The sequence below is a fragment of the Artemia franciscana genome, unplaced genomic scaffold (assembly GCF_032884065.1).
Source record: "Artemia franciscana unplaced genomic scaffold, ASM3288406v1 Scaffold_1618, whole genome shotgun sequence".
NCBI lineage: Eukaryota > Metazoa > Arthropoda > Branchiopoda > Anostraca > Artemiidae > Artemia > Artemia franciscana.
In genome coordinates, this window is record NW_027062889.1 from 50,709 (window position 1) to 68,418 (window position 17,710).

The 17,710-nt window shown below is 36.3% G+C and overlaps 1 protein-coding gene across 1 annotated transcript in view; it reads right to left on the reverse strand.

Moving 5' to 3' along the window:
• LOC136042625 (uncharacterized) overlaps window positions 1–15,497 on the reverse strand; it is a 57,036-nt gene extending 41,539 nt beyond the window's left edge. The window contains exon 1 of the mRNA XM_065727591.1: window positions 14,839–15,497. Within this exon, the coding sequence (XP_065583663.1) occupies window positions 14,839–15,448 (610 nt within the window). The 5' untranslated portion in view covers window positions 15,449–15,497. The remainder of the gene's footprint in view (window positions 1–14,838) is intronic.
• Window positions 15,498–17,710: the final 2,213 nt, after the last annotated feature.

Below are 17,710 nucleotides of genomic sequence, written 5' to 3' on the forward strand. Positions count from 1 at the left end.
CAGTATTATAACTTAAAACGAACATAAAATATTACGTATGTAAGGGGGTTCGTCTCCTCCACAATACCTTGCTCTTTACACTAAAGTATTTTTAGTAATTTCAACTATTTATTCTACGGTCTTTGTGAATGAGGGATCATTCTTAAAGATTTGGGACAAAATTCAAGCTTTAGTGTAAAGAATGAGGTATTGACGAGGCGCCGATCCCCCTCATATGCGTAATAAAAATACACAAATATAGAAGTTCGTTACGTAAGTTAATTCGTAAGGTACGTATGTTTATTACTAACAAAAAGGTTTGTAAGAAAAATAAAAAATCTAGTTGCATTTTTAAGCAAACAAAAATTGAAGGCAACTAGGCTTCCTCGCCTATTCCCTTTTTTTATCACACACTATGTCCGACCACAACTATGAAAAAACATATATAAAGTATATAACACACAACTATATAATGCCATTTAGCAAAAAAAAAATTAATATGCAATTTTGGTTTTATTTATTCATGCGTGGTGAGCCAAAATTAAAACATGCATTAATTCATCAAGAACCAAGAGCTCATATGGTACTTGTGACGAGGTTGGAAGAGCCAAGAGCCAAGAGCTCATTTGGCATGAGCTCTAGCAAAATTCTAAGAATCAATAAATTGTTTTACAAGGAAAATTAGAGACTTAATGGGATTTAAATAAGGGATTTAAATAAGATTAAGCTCGGGATTTAAAATAAGAGCTCTGAGACACAAGGTTCTTCTAATTATCAAAATTCATTAAGATCCGATGACCCATTCGTAAGTTAAAAATAACTCATTTTTTTCCTCTCCTTTCAACCCCCCTCCCAGATGGTCGAATCGGGGAAAAACTTTGTCAAGTCAATTTGTGCAGGTCCCTGACACGTCTACCAATTTTCATCGTCCTAGACATCCCGAAGCACCAAACTCACCTAAGCAATGGAACCCCCTAACTCCCCTAAAGAGAGCGGATCCAGTTCAGTTACGTCAATCACGTATCTACGATATTTGCTTACCCTACCCTCCAAGTTTCATCCCGATACCTCCACTCTAAGCGTTTTCCAAGATTTCTGGTTTCCCCCATAACCCCCCCCCCCCCAAAGTCACCATATCTGGTCAGGATTTAAAATAAGAGCTCTGAGACATGCGATCCTTCTAAATTTCAAATTTCATTAAGATCTGGTCACCCGGTCTTACGTTAAAAATACCTCAACTTTTCTAATTTTTCCGAATTAACATCCCCCTCAACTCCCCCAAAGAGAGCAGATCCGAGCCAATTATATCAATCTCATATCTAGAACTTATATTTATTCTTCCCATCAAGTTTCATCCCGATCTCTGTACTCTAAGTGTTTTCCAAGATTTCCGGTTTCCAAGATTTCTGTTTCCCCCTTCCAACCCCCTATGTCCCCGGATCCAATTCGAAATGAAAATGGAGCATCTGACATATAAGATTTTTCTACATATCAAGTTTCATTAAGATCCGATCACCTATTCATAAGATAAAGAAACCTCAATTTTCACGTTTTCCAAGATTTCCAGTCTCCCCCCCCAACGTCACCGGATCTGGTCGTGATTTAAAACAAGAGCTCTGAAGCACAAGATCCTTCTAAGTATCAAATTTCATTAAGATCTGATCAACCGTTCGAAGTTACAAATGCCTCATATTTTCTAAAAAAAATTTCAATTACCCCCCTCCCCAACTCCCCCAAAGAGAGCTGATTCAGTCCGGTTGGGTGAGTCACGTATCTTGGACTTTTGCTTATTCTTCCCACCAAGTTTCATCCTGATCTCTCCACTCTAAGCGTTTTCCAAGATATCCGGTCCCCCACTCCCCCAATGACACTGGATCCAGTTGAGAATTAAAATAAGAGATTTGAGTTACAAGGTCCTTCTAAATATGCAATTTCATTAAGATTCAATCACTCCTTCGTAAGTTAAAAATACCTCATTTTTTCTAATTTTCAGAATTAACCCTCCCCCTACTCCCCAATGGGAGCAGATCCGTTGCAGTTATGTCAATGACGTATTTAGGATTTGTGGTTATTTTTCCCACCAAGACTCATTCTGATCCCTCCACTCTAAGCGTTTTCTAAGATTTTAGGTTTTCCCCTCCAACTCCCTCCCCATGTCACCGAACCCAGTCGGAGTTTAAAATAATAGCTCTGAGACACGATATCCTTCTAAATATTAAATTTCATTAAGATCCGATCACCCTTTCGTAAGTTTAAATATCTTATTCTATCTAATTTTTCGGAATTAACCGTCCGTCGTTTAAGTAAACTTAAATAAAATAAAAAAACAAGTTTTTTCAACTGAAAGTAAGGAGTGACATCAAAACTTAAAACGCACAGAAATTACTTCGTATATGAAAGAGGCTGCTTCCTCATCAACGCCCCGCTCTTTACGCTAAAGTTTGACTCTTTCTCTCAATTCTTCCTTTTAAAACAGTAAAAAACTTTAGCGTAAAGAGCGGGGCGTTTATGAGGAAGCAGCCTCTTTCATATACGAAGTAATTTCTGTGCGTTTTAAGTTTTGATGTCACTCCTTACTTTCAGTTGAAAAAACTTGTTTTTTTATTTAATTTCTGAACGTTTTTGAATCAATGCATGTTTTGATTTTGGCTCTCCGCAGAGGAATAATCAAAAACGAAATTTGCATTTTTTTTTTTTTTTTTTTGGCTCAATGGCTTTCTCATAACTTTGATCGAATGATTTTGAGAAAAAAAGAGCGGGGGACGAAGCCTAGTTGCCCCCCGATTTTTTGGTTAATTAAAAAGGCAACTAGAACTTTTAATTTTTTACGAATCTTTTTATTTGTAAAAGATTTACGTAGCTTATAAATTAGCTTACGTAAAGAACTTTTGTATTCTCATGTTTTTATTACATATATGAGGGGATTCGCCCCATCGTCAGTACCTCGCTCTTTACACTAAAGCTTAAATTTTATCCCAATTCATCCCCCCCTGAATCACAAAAGCCGTAGAATAAGTAGTTGAAATTACCGAAAATACTTTAGCGTAAAGAGCGAGGTATTAAAAAGAGGTGAGCCCCTCATATGGGTAATAATTTCTGTTTGTTTTAAGTTTTATTGCTGTTCCTTACTTCCAGCTGAAAAAGCTTTTTCACTTTTATTTTTTAATTGTTTTTTTTTTAATAATGCTAGTAAATCCTGCTCTCCCTTCATGGAAATTTTCTTCTCCCATTACAAATTCTCGAAGGAAAGTTCCCCCAGCATATCCCCCTCTTCTCAACCCCTCCCCCAAACCAAAAAAAATCCTCCTGAAAACGCCTGTATACTTCCCAATAACCATTACTATATGTAAGCACAGGTCAAAGTTTGTAACTTGTTGCCCCTCCCACGGGGACTGTGGGGGAGTAAGTCGTCCCCAAAGACATAGTTATAAGGTTTTTCGACTAAGCTGAATAAAATGGCTATCTCAGAATTTTGATCTGTTGACTTTGGGAAAATAATTAGCGTGGGAGGGGGCCTAGGTGCCCTCCAATTTTTTTGGTCACTTAAAAAGGGCACTAGAACTTTTCATTTCCGTTAGAATGAGCCCTCTTGCAACATTCTAGGACAACTGGGTCGATACGATCACCCCTGGAAAAAAAACAACAAAAAAACAAAAAAAACAAAAAAACAAATAAACACGCATCCGTGATCTGCCTTCTGGCAAAAAATGCAAAATTCCACATTTTTGTAGATAGGAACTCGAAACTTCTACAGTAGGGTTCTCTGATACGCTGAATCTGATGGTGTGATTTTCGTTAAGATTCTATAACTTTTAGGAGGCGTTTCCCCCTATTTTCTAAAATAACGCAAATTTTCTCAGGCTAGTAACTTTTGATGGGTAAGACTAAACTTGATGAAACTTATATATTTAAAACCAGCATTAAAATGCGATTCTTTTGATGTAGCTATTGGTATCAAAATTCCATTTTTTTGAGTTTTGGTTACTATTGAGCCGGGTCGCTCCTTACTACAGTTCGTTACCACGAACTGTTTGATTAACAATTTGTCCTCACAAAAAAGAATATTAATCAATTATTTAAATAAAGGGTTTGTCAACTGTCCGCCATTTTGCGCAAATCCCGGAGCACCATGCGTGCTGCCCAGTTTCGCCACTCGTAGCACGTGCTACCCGATGAAAGCCTACATGATTTCTGATAGTTAACAACCCTTCTGCATTTTAAACAAGCTTGTTTATTTCTAAAGATATTTATCAGACTTTGATTTTTTCGTTATGTTTGGCCTTTATCCTCTTTTGTTACCCAAAAACATAGTTGGTAAAAGGAGCTTATGGTACAGGAGTTTCCCACCCACCGCATGGAATAAATCCAAAGGTCTCTAATCCCAAGCCATAGCACTATTCATTGCGTCAAGCATGTCATACAGGGTTGTCACCCCTAGTGATTTATCACTATTTTTAGTGATTTTTTAAATTGCCAAAAAACACTAAATCTCCAAATAAATCACTAGATTACAGAAGAAAATCAATAAATCAACCAAAAAATTACTAACATCTAATTATTTTTTTCACCGGGTGGCAACCCTGATGTCATATGTCTGCGACACCTCACGCGTACCGCATGAATGTAAACGACTTTTGAAAGTGGAGACCCTTCACTTTTGATTTAAAAACTGTTTTGGTGCATCTTGAATCCCTAAAAATACATCCTTGTACATATAACTGATCCTTCAAACAGTATTACCAACTAAGTAAACAGCCCCTCGTGCTAATGCTATTTTTCCTCTTTTTTAATGGTGGTCATTAACCCTGCTTACAATTTAAGAAAATAAATTAGTCTCCACTGTACAGTATCCAATTTGCGTTTTTTACGACATACCAATTATGAACACATTGCCCATAAAGCTATCAAGTTTCGTCGGCCTGCGTGATATGATTTAAAATAGCCCGAATTTTAACAGTTCGCCTAAACAAAGTCGTCTTTCTTCGAATTCAAGAATGTTGTTTTTACTTAAACCCTATTGTAGTGGCTTGTTTGTCTTTCGTACTTGGGGCATTTTTATCCGATAAAATTTGGAATTTTACACGAATTTCACGAATTACGAGAAAACTGGCCGTATGCCTGTCAGACAATAGGCTCAAAACGATTAAATAAAAAAACTCAGAAGCATATTCTTTGGGGTAAGAACCAGCATTCTCCCTAACATAAATTTATAAGCCCCCGCACAACTTCTCCTAAAAAACCCTATAATTTAAAATCGATCCCCCAGCCGTCATACAAAACAGTGTGTACTTACCGAACTTCCTATACACTATCTGCAATGAGAAATACTCACTTGCCTTCATGCTCTGAGCATGAGGTCCCCTTAGCCCAAGGTTTCATATAATTTTCAGGCCAGTCGAAGAAAATTGGCCCTCTTTTGGAGCCCCACTTGTTAGGGGAAGGACTCACTTCAAAGGGACCAATACTTTGAATAATTTTTGAACATTAGTGCCCCTAGCCAAAGGACATACGGCTTTTGAGGGTCATGTGAGTGTTATTTTCAAATTGGCCTGGGAAAATAAGTTTTACAGAAATATTAAAAAAGAAATAAAGTAAAAATGTAAAAATAGATAGCCTACTATTGCATATTCTTCCTATGCTTGGAAAATAGGCAGATGACTCGATTTTTTTTGCATTATGGCCACTTTCTTTGTAGCTGCTTAATTTTGCATGCAGGAGAATTTCCCCAGAGATAATTTTTCTGCGTTGAGGAATGGGGGGGATTCTCCGGCGATAAATTATCGTCCGTGGGGAGGAGGGATTTTTTGCAGGGTGAATTTTTCACGGAAAATTCTAAGCAGGGTGAATCCTCCGCGAGGAATAAGCCGAATCCTATAACCAGTATTCCAATTGGGAAAACAACCTGAATTTTCCCTGGTGGGAGAGGGGGATGACTACAAAGAACCTAATTTTACCAGATTAGAAAATTTGCAACCTCCAGAATAATAGATATCACCTGACGACCACAGCAAAGTTAGGCCCGTGAATGATTTTCTTCGCATTTCTGGTCATCTAGGATCTAGGGTTATTTTAAACTTCAATATTTGACCAGGATTTACAAAACGTGTATATTTTAATCAATTTTTCATTGCATTTCTACACGGGTTCTTAAGTTACCGTGGTTGTGATTTTTAGCTTAAATTCTCCAAAAAAATCTAAATGTTGGTGAAGCCCATTTTATTGATTTTTATTTTATCAGCATTTTAAATTATAAGATCATTAGCACAGGAGAAATCGATTTCCAAAGGTTTCTGGAATTTAAACTCGTTTAAAGAATTCATGTTTGAGTACAGCCAAAAATCAGGCTATTGACCTCGAATGTTTGTATTATTGTCATAGGGACTTGGCGACTATCAAGAAAACTCAGTCATAAAAAGGCGTAAAGTTTCCTCACCTGTTAGAGATTGACTCTAAGAAATGTTAGAAGGAAAGTTGGATGTGTCTATCGTACGAAATATGTATACATTTCTCTTTCAATTCTGTAAACGAAATCAACTGATTTGAAGGTAAACTGCCGATTTTAAGAAAAATAGAGCGTTTGCCAAACTAGCTTAGGCACAAAGGGCAACAGGAGTTGAAATCAAGATTATAAGAGCAAGATTGAAGGGCACATGGCACATGGCTATGGCACAAGGAGGAACAGGAGTTGAATTCAAGATTATACGAGCAAGATTGAGGGGAAGGATTGGCTTCCCGTATTTGTACTCTAGATTTTCCTCAGACTGGTCGGAACAATGTGCTTTGAAAAATTGAGAATCTTGGGTCAATAGAAGTAATTTTGTGTTTACCCCCCCCCCCCAAAAAAAAAAAAAAACGTTTCGACGCCCCTCCCCCAGAGCATCAACCATCCTACATCCATGCGATCTTCCCCTTTAAACGTGTATTTGTTAATTATATTATTAACAACTACTACTGCTTACAACTCAACGCAGCACCAAATCGCCTAAAGCCAACAATGCTCCACATGCTCCTCCTTTGCCCCAATCGAGTCAAAGTTTTAGCCTTTATCCCACCCATTGAATTTTTAAATCTTTAAATCTTTCCTTATGACCTCTCCGATCCCATATGTGGACAGCCTGTTTTTCGTTTGACACCGGTTAGATGGTCTGGGGCCAAAATGGGCCGACAGCAAGCTTTAATTGTTAGGAAGGGTGGTGCTTAACAGTTTCAAGATTCAAGAAACAGGTTCAAGAATTACGTAGGCTAGTAAGATCTGACAGAAACCGGTATGCCTCTCTGGGATCGGTTTAGATTTGCTTTTTGTGAGTGAGAAAAACTGCGAAGTATGTATATTTTTAAATATTCAATATGTAGAGGTGGGTAGGGGTAAACTTAGGTTATGTTAAGTATTTAATATAGTGGTTTCCGCGCAACCTGCTTTCCATAATTCTTTGTCGTAGTCTCCATAATTTTGATTCTATAGTATTATATCACCATCATGTTTTAGTAATCTTACTAGGATTAACATAACTTCATTTGCTTGGTGTGTTTCGCTTAATAGACAAGTGCTCGAAAAGTAACTAACTATATTCCAGAAAACTATGATCTTGATTGACTCCAGGAGAGAATTATAATTAAAAAAAAGTCTTTTTTTCAACTGAAAGGAAGGAGCATCATTTAAACTTAAAAGGAACAGAAATTATTACATATTTGAAGGGGGTTGCCTCCTCTTCAGCACCTCGCTTTTTAAGCTGACGTTCGAATTGTTTATTTAAGACAGACTCCTGAAACACTATATTCGTTTAATTAGAAAAACAAAAAACTTTTTTTAAAAGGACTAAAACACTAACGTAAAGAGCGAGGTGTTGAGGAGGAGCAAAATATATTACGAATTATAAAACGCATTATATTACATAGTTTTCTTTCGTATTTATTACAACATTGAAAATAAAACATCAATATTACAGTAAATTAAATTTTGGATTGATGAGCTTTTTGCAATTAATATCATTATATATCAAAAATTCAATTTAATTTTAATAGTTCTTCCCGAGACAGCTCAAGACAAATATATCTTCAATACAAACAAGAGTTGGATACTGCCCCCATCACTGACTGAAAAAGTTTAAGTGACTTTTACAGTAAAACTGACTGTAAAAGTCATCACCGACTGTAGTGTAATTTGCTTTTCCAGTTATCTCAGCATTAAAAATTAAAATTAAATTAAAATGAAATAAAAACCTTGAGCTGATGATCTTTCAATAATTAATAGCATTATATCAAACAATCAGTTTGATTTTATTTGTACTTTCCAACACTATTTAAGACACATATAGTTTTCAGTAAGGCGCCGATTATGCAGAAGATTGTAGACTAACAGTGAGAGAAGGAGGCAAAACCCAAACTTTTGTTTATAGTGATTTTGTTTGTTTCAAGCTTGATTTCAATATTCAATTTAAGTTTCACTGGATTTAAGAATTATTTGTTCATTTATATTAGTACCTATTGTATTTTGTTCGCTATGATTACTTATATAATTTCTGTTCGTTTTGGTTTGGTTTCATTTATACTTCAATGGCAAAATATTTTTGTTGGTTTTAAACTTGATTTGTATATTCAATTTAGAATCTACTTGTTTTAACATTTATATATTGCTTTATATTACTGCCAGTTGTATGTTTTTTGCTAAGATTGTTTATTTATTTTCTGTTCGTTTTGGTTTTCATTAATTCTTTAATAATAATTTTTGTGGTTTCGAGTTTAATTTATTGTAGGTTTCTATTTCTTCTAATCTTAAGTTTAGTTTGGCCTTTACTTTTCTTTAAAAACTTCTTTTTTGGAGTTTTTTTAATTAATTTCTGTTCGTTTTTTTATGGCCAGAGTTTCAAGTTTTTCAAAATTCCTTATTTCAAAGTATTTTTTTGGGCCAAAATAAATTAGCAGTCTTAGAAAGAACTAATAAAATAAAACTGAATTTTCGATATATAACGACATTTATTGCTGAAAGCTCACTAGCTTAAAAAAAATTTTACTCAGGGCCGAATTTACAGCTTTGACACTTCTAGGCCTAAGCGTTTTTGCCCCTCTAATTTTGCAAGATTTTTGGGGAAATCCCCAAAACTTCAGGAATAGTGAAAGCCACAGGGCCTGGTTATCCTATTGGTAAATCCTATTCTGGTTTCACTGCAATTTTCCTTTTATTTTCAATGCTGTAATAAGTACAAAAGAACATATCTGTACTATCATTCGTTTTAGTAAAGCGCCAAATACGCAGTAGGCATTATGATTTTAGTGTTAGAAAAACGGGCAGTAGCCAAACTCTTGTTCGTCGTGAAAAATATAGGGGTCTTGAACAGTTTTGGAAAGAGCTAATAAACTGATTTCCCGTATTTTGGGAATAGAATATAGGTAATAATTTTTGGGGGAAAGGAGGGGGTCAGGCCATATAGGGAGAGCCAGGGGTTAGCTCCCATGATTTTCGGAATAAAATATTGTTAATAAGTTTGTTTTTTTGGGAGGAAGAGGTGTTGGGCCATGCAGGGAGGGAGGTAGGGCCAGGGGCAAGATCCCATGATTTATCAATCATTGATATTTTTAAAGGAGGGAGGAGTTACAGGCCAATTGCTGATTTCCGATCCAATGAGCACCTTCCGATCGGAGGCTTGTGGCGCTAGGATTGGTAGGGGGAGGCTATTTGCCATCGGATCGCTTTTGACTCTTATAAAGAATAGAACTATCAATTTATCTCTATCCTTTCTAAATATAGTTGCCCTCTGTGTATAGTTCTAAAAATAGAACTTTTAAGTTAATACGACATCCTCTACCATAAAAACTTTATTTGCCCCGGGGCATAAATTACAACCCTTCCCCAGGTCTCGGAGAGGTTATTTAGACCCTGAAGTTTTTGTCATCTGATCCCTGGACTATTTAAAATAAAATGGATATCTCAAAATTTTGATCTAATACATTTTGGGAAAAGAGAGTGTGGGAGAGGGAATATGCCCACCGATTACTTTCGATGACTGTTGAAAAGGTAAGTAGAATTTTCAATCTCCAATAAAACGAGACATCTCCGATATTTATACGATGTTTATTACAACACTTCCCCCCGGGCACTAGGAGATATTGTTTACCCGACTAGTTTCTGTTATCTGATCATTATTCATTTCTGTATTTTGAACAAAATAAACATCTCAAAATTTTGATAGGATGCATTTGAGGAATAAAGGGCCAGGGGGGAGCTAGCTGCCCTCTGATCACTCTTGCCTCTTAAAAAGGTCTCTATAAATTCTGATTTACAATCAAATTATCCCCTGTCCATTCCTTCTATAAAAAATGTATATGCCCTCAGAGTATAATTTACAACACTTGGCCCCAGGTTTTTTTTTTGGGGGAGGGCTGTATTATCGCTGTAATTTTCGTTACATGATCTTTGGTCTATTTTGAACAAAATGGCTATATAAAAAATTGACCAGACACATTTGAGTAAAAGAAGGCTTGGGGGGAAGGGGATAGTTGCCATCGAATCACTTTTGCCTCTTAAAAAGAGAATTAGAACTTTAAATTTCTAATCATTTGAGTCCCTGAGGTTTCTAAGATATGATACGATACTTTATTAATAACTCAATTATAACTTTTTACATTCTACTGCACATCTACAATTACACATCTACAGCACTGATGGAAAAAAAATACGTTTTTGTTGGTGTGCAGTAGTAATTTACAACGCTTGGCCCCAGTTTTTGGGGGGCTGTATTATCCCCAGAGTTTCTACGACCACTTCTTCCATAAAAGTTTATATGCCCCAAATACATAAGTTAATACCCTTCCCCCGGGCTCTGAGAGGAGGGGGGGGGGTATTTTGACCATGAATTTGTTTTCATCTAATTGTTGGATTATTTTTAACTGCAAATCTCAAAATTCTGATCAGATTCATTTGTAGAAACAAAGGTGTGTGTGTGGGAGGGAGGGGGTTATATGCCTCTGATTCCTTTCGACTCACAAAAGACAACAAGAAATTTCAATTTCTAATCAAATGAACCACCTCTGAAGATTAAACGACCAACCGTTACATAAAAACCCCGGGCTCTGGGTGTTTGTTTCACCCCCGGAGATTTGTTATCTAATTTTTTGAACTATTTTTAACAAAATAGCTATCTCAATATTTTTATTGGATGTGCTTTGGGAAGGGAAGGGCTTGGGGCGGCTAATTACCCACCAATTGCTTTTGATTCTTAAAACGTGAACTATCACTTTCAATTTTCAGTCAAACAACCCTCTCTGCAGTTTATACGAGCATCCCTTCCATAAGTACCACATGTGCCACCAGAGCATAACACCATAAGACGAACGCCCACCTCCGGACCCTGGAGGGTTGTGTCAACACCGGAGTTTTTGTTGTCTGATCTTTGAACTATTATCAACAAAATTGCAATCTCAAAATCTTTTTCGGATACATTTGGGGGAAAAGAGCGTGGTGGGGCTAGTTGCCCTCCGATCACTTTTGACTCTTAAAAAGGGCACTAGAACTTTCGATTTCCAATCGAATGAGCCCCTACAAAGTTGACACGAATACCCCTCCCAGACGAAGTGCCTCTGGAAATTGTTTTAATAAAAAAAGGCCTTTACTATAGCGTTGCCTCTGATAATTGCAGGAAACCCGGTCCTAACTCCTCGGAAAAATGCCCCTCCCAACAGAAATATCCTCTAAACAATTTAATCCCGGTGAAAATTCACTCAAGACAATTACCCTTAACAATGCGTAAAACTAAGACAGAGAAGAGAAAGCAAGACATAAAAAAAAAATTTGTGTAGGAGTTCTTGAAAATTCCACCAGCGCATAATTTCCCCTGACAACTTCACTCCTGGGAACTACCCTCCCCATAGAAAAAACCCCAGCAGAAAATTCACCCCCACCCTAAAATGTATTTTTCTTTGCTTAATGCAGCAATAGAAATAAGGAATTGTCATAAGGACCTCTCAGAAATAATTCTTAATATGACTAAAATTTATCTTTAATAACACGTCTCCCCTCTTGAATTGATTGCGGGGGTCCCCCTGTTTCTTTAATTCATGGTTCTTTTTGCTTATGTTTTATCAGTTATAAGCTTTTTTTACGTTTCATTGTTACCATTTGTTGAGTTTTAATTGTTTTTTATATGTATTAATAATTCTTGTAAACTTGTTTTTATTAATAAAACTATAGGCACAAAAAATTTGTATCTTTAAATTTTCTTGTTCTAGTAAGAATTTTCAATATGTAATCGTTTTCTAAATTTAAGCATCTTGTTGACTATGTACATAGATACGCTCATTCAAGATTGCCTCTAATATAAATTGGTAAACCTGAGTAGTAAAAACCAAAAAGAAAGACTTTTGATCATATATAGATGTTCCATATTCTAGCAATATTGATACTCTCGCTTTTATTTCATTTTCGATAACATATTCAAGTTCCAACAGAGTAAAAGACTTATACTAAAAAATATGCTACGAACAACCCCCAATATTATCTGATAACATCATCTAAAACATTACTTAACAAGCAGGTGTACTTCAAATGTAAGCGATTCCTAGAGATCGGTTTTCCACCCTGCAGGTCAATTAGGTCTATTGCAGCAATATTGGGACACGCAATCCATTAAATAATTCTAGTATGCGGGAACAGGGGATTCTCATTGCGTGTAATGGGTTATCATGAAGAAAGTATTCATAAAACCAAAATACTGGAAAGACTTTCATAGTCATTATGGTCAAGACTCATTTCTGGTCATTGGGAAAATCGCTGGTGTTATATTCGAATCTTAATGTGGACAAAAATCTTTTCATTACAATGGTTCCCTGAGAAAAATGTTATGAAATAAAATGAAATCTCTGAAAGTATTATGTGAACCCACATGTGAGTTCCCCTCAGTTACAACTAGGATTCAACCCTTGACTAGAGGACTCTTACAAGTCTCTTTACACAATATCCAAAGGAATCTTTAAAAATCTGGAAAAACGTCTTGTCGGTGAGACTGGGTGCTAAGAGGGCCCCAAACGGAATTGGATGCTACGGTCCCGTTGGAATTGGTTGTTAGGGTTACTTTGGCATTGGTTGCTAGGTTCCCGTTGGGACTGGTTTTTAGGACCTCCGTTGGCATTGTCTGCTAGCTCCCCTGAAATTGCTTGCCAGCCCCCCCCCCAATTATTGGGATTGGATGCTATGGCTCGGTGAAATCGGATGTTAAGGCCCCGGTGCTCGCTTATTGCTCGCTAGGGCCCTTGTTGGAATTGTATGCTAGGGTCCTCCCAGTGAAATTGGATTCTAGTGGTCCCCGGTGGTTAGGTTAGGGGCCCGTTGAGATTGGATTCCAGGGGACCCAAATGGAAATGGATGCTAGGACCCCCGTTAAAATTGACTGCTAGGCCCCCAGTGAGCTTGGATGCTGGGTTCTTCCAGTGAAATTGGTAGCTAGGAGCCGACAGAATTGTTCGCTAGGGTCCGGTATCTTGAAGGTTCCCCACTAGCAAACCCTCGCAGGAATTCAACCATAAAAACCAAAGAAAGCAGGATTTGTTGGGGTCTCTTGGGTTTTTTAAAGAAAAAACACTGGCTAGTAGGTAACAATCAAAGCCTATTATGTAACATCCAAACCCTATGATGTAGCTTATTATGCTGTTACAGGTGCACTAGATTATTGCTTCAAGCCCAGGTGTGCGTAACAACGTCTTGAAGGGCTGGTATATCCATTTGTACACCCCTATTGGCCTCATGGGATCCATAGCGGCATCGCTACTAATGACAAATACTAAGCGCAAACAATAGGCAAATTTTATAACTTCTCTTGCGGCTGTGAATGGTGGGGTCATGTTATATCCAAAGGCATAGTTATTGAGCCATTCATCTATGATGAACAAAATGGCTACATCAAAATTTTGATCAGACAAATTTGGGGTAAAAGGGGTGGTGGAGAGGGCCTAGTTGCCCTCTAATCTTTTTGGTCACTTATGAAGAGCACTAGAACTTTTAATTTCCATTTGAATGATCCCTTTCACGATATTCTAGGACCATTGGGTCGCTATAATCAACCCTGGGGGAAAAAACAAATGAATAAAAATCATATTTTTAACAAAAAAATTATATTTTCGCAGATAGGAGCTTGAAACCTCCAAAGTTGGCTTTTCTGGTACGCTGAATCTGATGGATTGATTTTCATTAGCATTTCATGACTTTTATTGGGCGGTTCTCCCTTTTTCAGAAAATCAGGCGGATTTTTTCAGGCTCGTAGCTTTTAGTGGGTAAGACTAAACTTAATGAAACTTACATATTTGAAATCAGCATAATGAGCAAAATAGTTTGATATTTCTGTTAGCATCGAAATTCTATATTTTTAGAGTTTTGGTTATTATTGAGCCATCTCTCAATGCTCAATTATGCTCCTTACTTGTAGTTCGTTACCACGAACTGTTTTATTTGAGAATAATTATTGAGCCAGGAATAGTTGAATAGTAAACTGGAGAGACAAGAATTTAATAATGTAGCCTATATCTTTAAATCATTCCAAACAATATTTTTATTCACAGTTCTTTTGTAATTATTCAGACAAAACTGGACTTCATCAAGCCAAGAATGATGTGTTGTATGACTTCCATTATACAAAGCATCACAATATGAAACATTGAGAAGAAATATATCATTGGGACTATATATAGGACTATTAGGAGGGGGGGGATTGTCGAAACAGCAACTTTAATACATGCAAACAGCATACTGTGAGGAATTTAATTGTGTTACTTATATTTTATATCGTATTCCCTTCAGAGGACACCTAACTTTATAGTGTTACTCCTACTTTCCAGTAGTAGAGAAAGTTATGTCAAAGTAGATTTAAAAATTACCTCTTAGACTCACATGGCGAAGATTCAAGGGTCGAATAAATTCCTTATGCTCTTTACTTACACACTTCATTTTACAAGGCTCTGTTACAACAATGCAGTCAACAAGCATCACGCTACGAATGTCTTTTGACTGCATTGTCCATGTAAGGTCAAGGAAATTGGCACTGATTGATGATTTAACAATTGTAATATTCACTAAATTAGGCAGTTTAATCTCACCGTTGTAGATTAACGTCGAATTTACTATCTCAAAATGATCAATATTCAGTGGTACACTGAATATTTCTGTTTGTGTGTTATAACACCCATCATTGAAGCTATTTCCAATAGTTATGTTACTATTCACGACTTTTAAGAAGTTGACATTTGTAATTAAATAAGGACCAATCGTTAAATTACTGTTGATTACAATTAATTCGTCATGGACACCAGCAATGCTTTCATCAATATATGATTCATGTTCGCATTCAATTTGATTCAGTTTGTTATAACAACAATATTTGTTGTTAATGATTGTTTTCCTTCTGCAGAGTTTCATCTTGATTATTTCATCGCAGAGCAGATAATTAAACAACAGACAACTGATCAAAAGCAGTTTTGACTTAAACATGTTCACATCCTTACTGCTTCACCTAAAATTAATAAAACTAATTAATTGATCAAATCGATTAATTAAATGAATTTATGATAAATAAAATAATTATAGTTAAAGTACACAAGAATTATAATTAGTTATACATAACTATTAACTTACTTATATATATGTATATGTATGTGCATATATACATAAATCAATTGATGTATTTATCAAGTCAAATTAAAATCAAGAAAAACAATAGTTGATCAAAGTAATCAATGAAATAAAAAATAAAGATAATATATTAATTAAAACAAATACTTAAACATCTCGACTACTCAGAGAGTACCCTAGTAGGTAAGCTATATACTTTAAATGTTGATTAGTGGTAGAAAAGGCGAATCCAGAGTTTTTTCGCGAGGGGGGAGAACTTTACAAATCACATCGAGACTTTGTTTATATAAATTTTAGTTACTTTTGCATGAGTCATACGATTTATTTTTTTTGCTTGCAGGAAGAGGGGGAGGGTTAAAACCGGTACCCCCCCCCCCCCCACGGACCTGAATACTGCCGAGAGTGGTAGTGTAAGGTATAATTTCATAGTTGCCCATTTTAGACTGCATGAAATCTTGTCTTGGCTGAGCTTTAAACTTTACAGGTTAGCTTACACTATTGACGAATTTTTTAAATAATTGTGAAATCTATACTCCAGTAGAATCACGACTCAGGAATATTCGGCTACGACAGTCTTGATCAAACAGTTCGTGGTAACGAACTGTAGTAAGGAGCGACCCGGCTCAATAGAAACCAAAACTCTAAAAAATGAAATTTTGATACCAATAGCTACAATAAAAGAATCGCATTTTAATGCTGATCTTAAATTTATAAGTTTCATCAAGTTTAGTTTTACGCATCAAAAGTTACGAGCCTGAGAAAATTGGCGTTATTTTAGAAAATAGGGGGAAACACTCCCTAAAAGTCTTAACAGAAATTACACCATCAGATTCAGCGTGTCAGAGAGCCGTACTATAGAAGTTTTAGGTCCCTATCTACAAAAATGCGGAATTTTGTTTTTTTTTGCCTGAAGGCAGATCACGGATGCGTGTTTATTTGTTTGTTTGTTTTTTGTTGTTTTTCCCTCAGGGGTGATTGTATCGACCCAGTTGTCCTAGAATGTTGCGAGAGGGCTCATTCTAACGGAAATGAAATGTTCTAGTGCCCTTTTTAAGTGACCAAAAAAATTGGAAGGCACCCAGGCCCCCTCTCACGCTAATTATTTTCCCAAAGTCAATGGATCAAAATTCTGAGATGGCCATTTTATTCAGCGTAGTCGAAAAACCTTATAACTATGTCTTTGGAGACGACTTGCTCCTCCAAAGTCCCTGTGGGAGGAGCTACAAGTTACAAACTTTGACCAGTACTTACATATAGTAATGGTTATTTGGAAGTGTACAGGCGTTTTCAGGAAGATTTTTTGGTTAGGGGAGGGGTCGAGAAGAGGGGGATATACTGGGGGAACTTTCCATCGAGGAATTTGTCATGGGGGAAGAAATTTTCCATGAAAGGAGCGCAGGATTTACTAGTATTATTAAAAAAAAAACAATGAAAAAATAAATATGAAAAAAGTCTTTTCAGCTGGAAGTAAGGAGCAGCATTAAAACTTAAAACGAACAGAGATTATTACCCATATGAGGGGCTCACCTCCTCCTAATACCTCGCTCTTTACGCTAAAGTATTTTTAGTAATGTCAACTATTTATTCTACGGCTTTTGTGATTCGGGGGTCATTCTTAATGAATTGGGACAAAATTTAAGATTTAGTGTAAAGAGCGAGGTACTGACGAGGGGGCGAACCCTGTCATACGTGTAATAAACACATGAGAATAAAAAATTCTTTACGTAAGCTAATTTATAAGTTACGTATATTTTTTACTAATAAAAATATTCGTAAAAAATTTAAAGTTCTAGTTGCCTTTTTAATTAACCAAAAAATTGGAGGGCAACTAGGCTTCCTCCCCCGCTCTTTTTTTCAAAATCATTCGATCAAAATTATGAGAAAGCCAAAAAAAAAATATGCAAATTTCGTTTTAATTATTCCTCAGCGGAGAGCCAAAATCAAAACATGCATTGATTCAAAAACGTTCAGAAATTAAATAAAAAAACAAGTTCTTTCAACTGAAAGTAAGGAGCGACATTAAAACTTAAAACGAACAGAAATTACTTCGTATATGAAAGGGGCTGCTTCCTCATCAACGCCCCGGTCTTTACGCTAAAGTTTTTTACTGTTTTAAAAAGA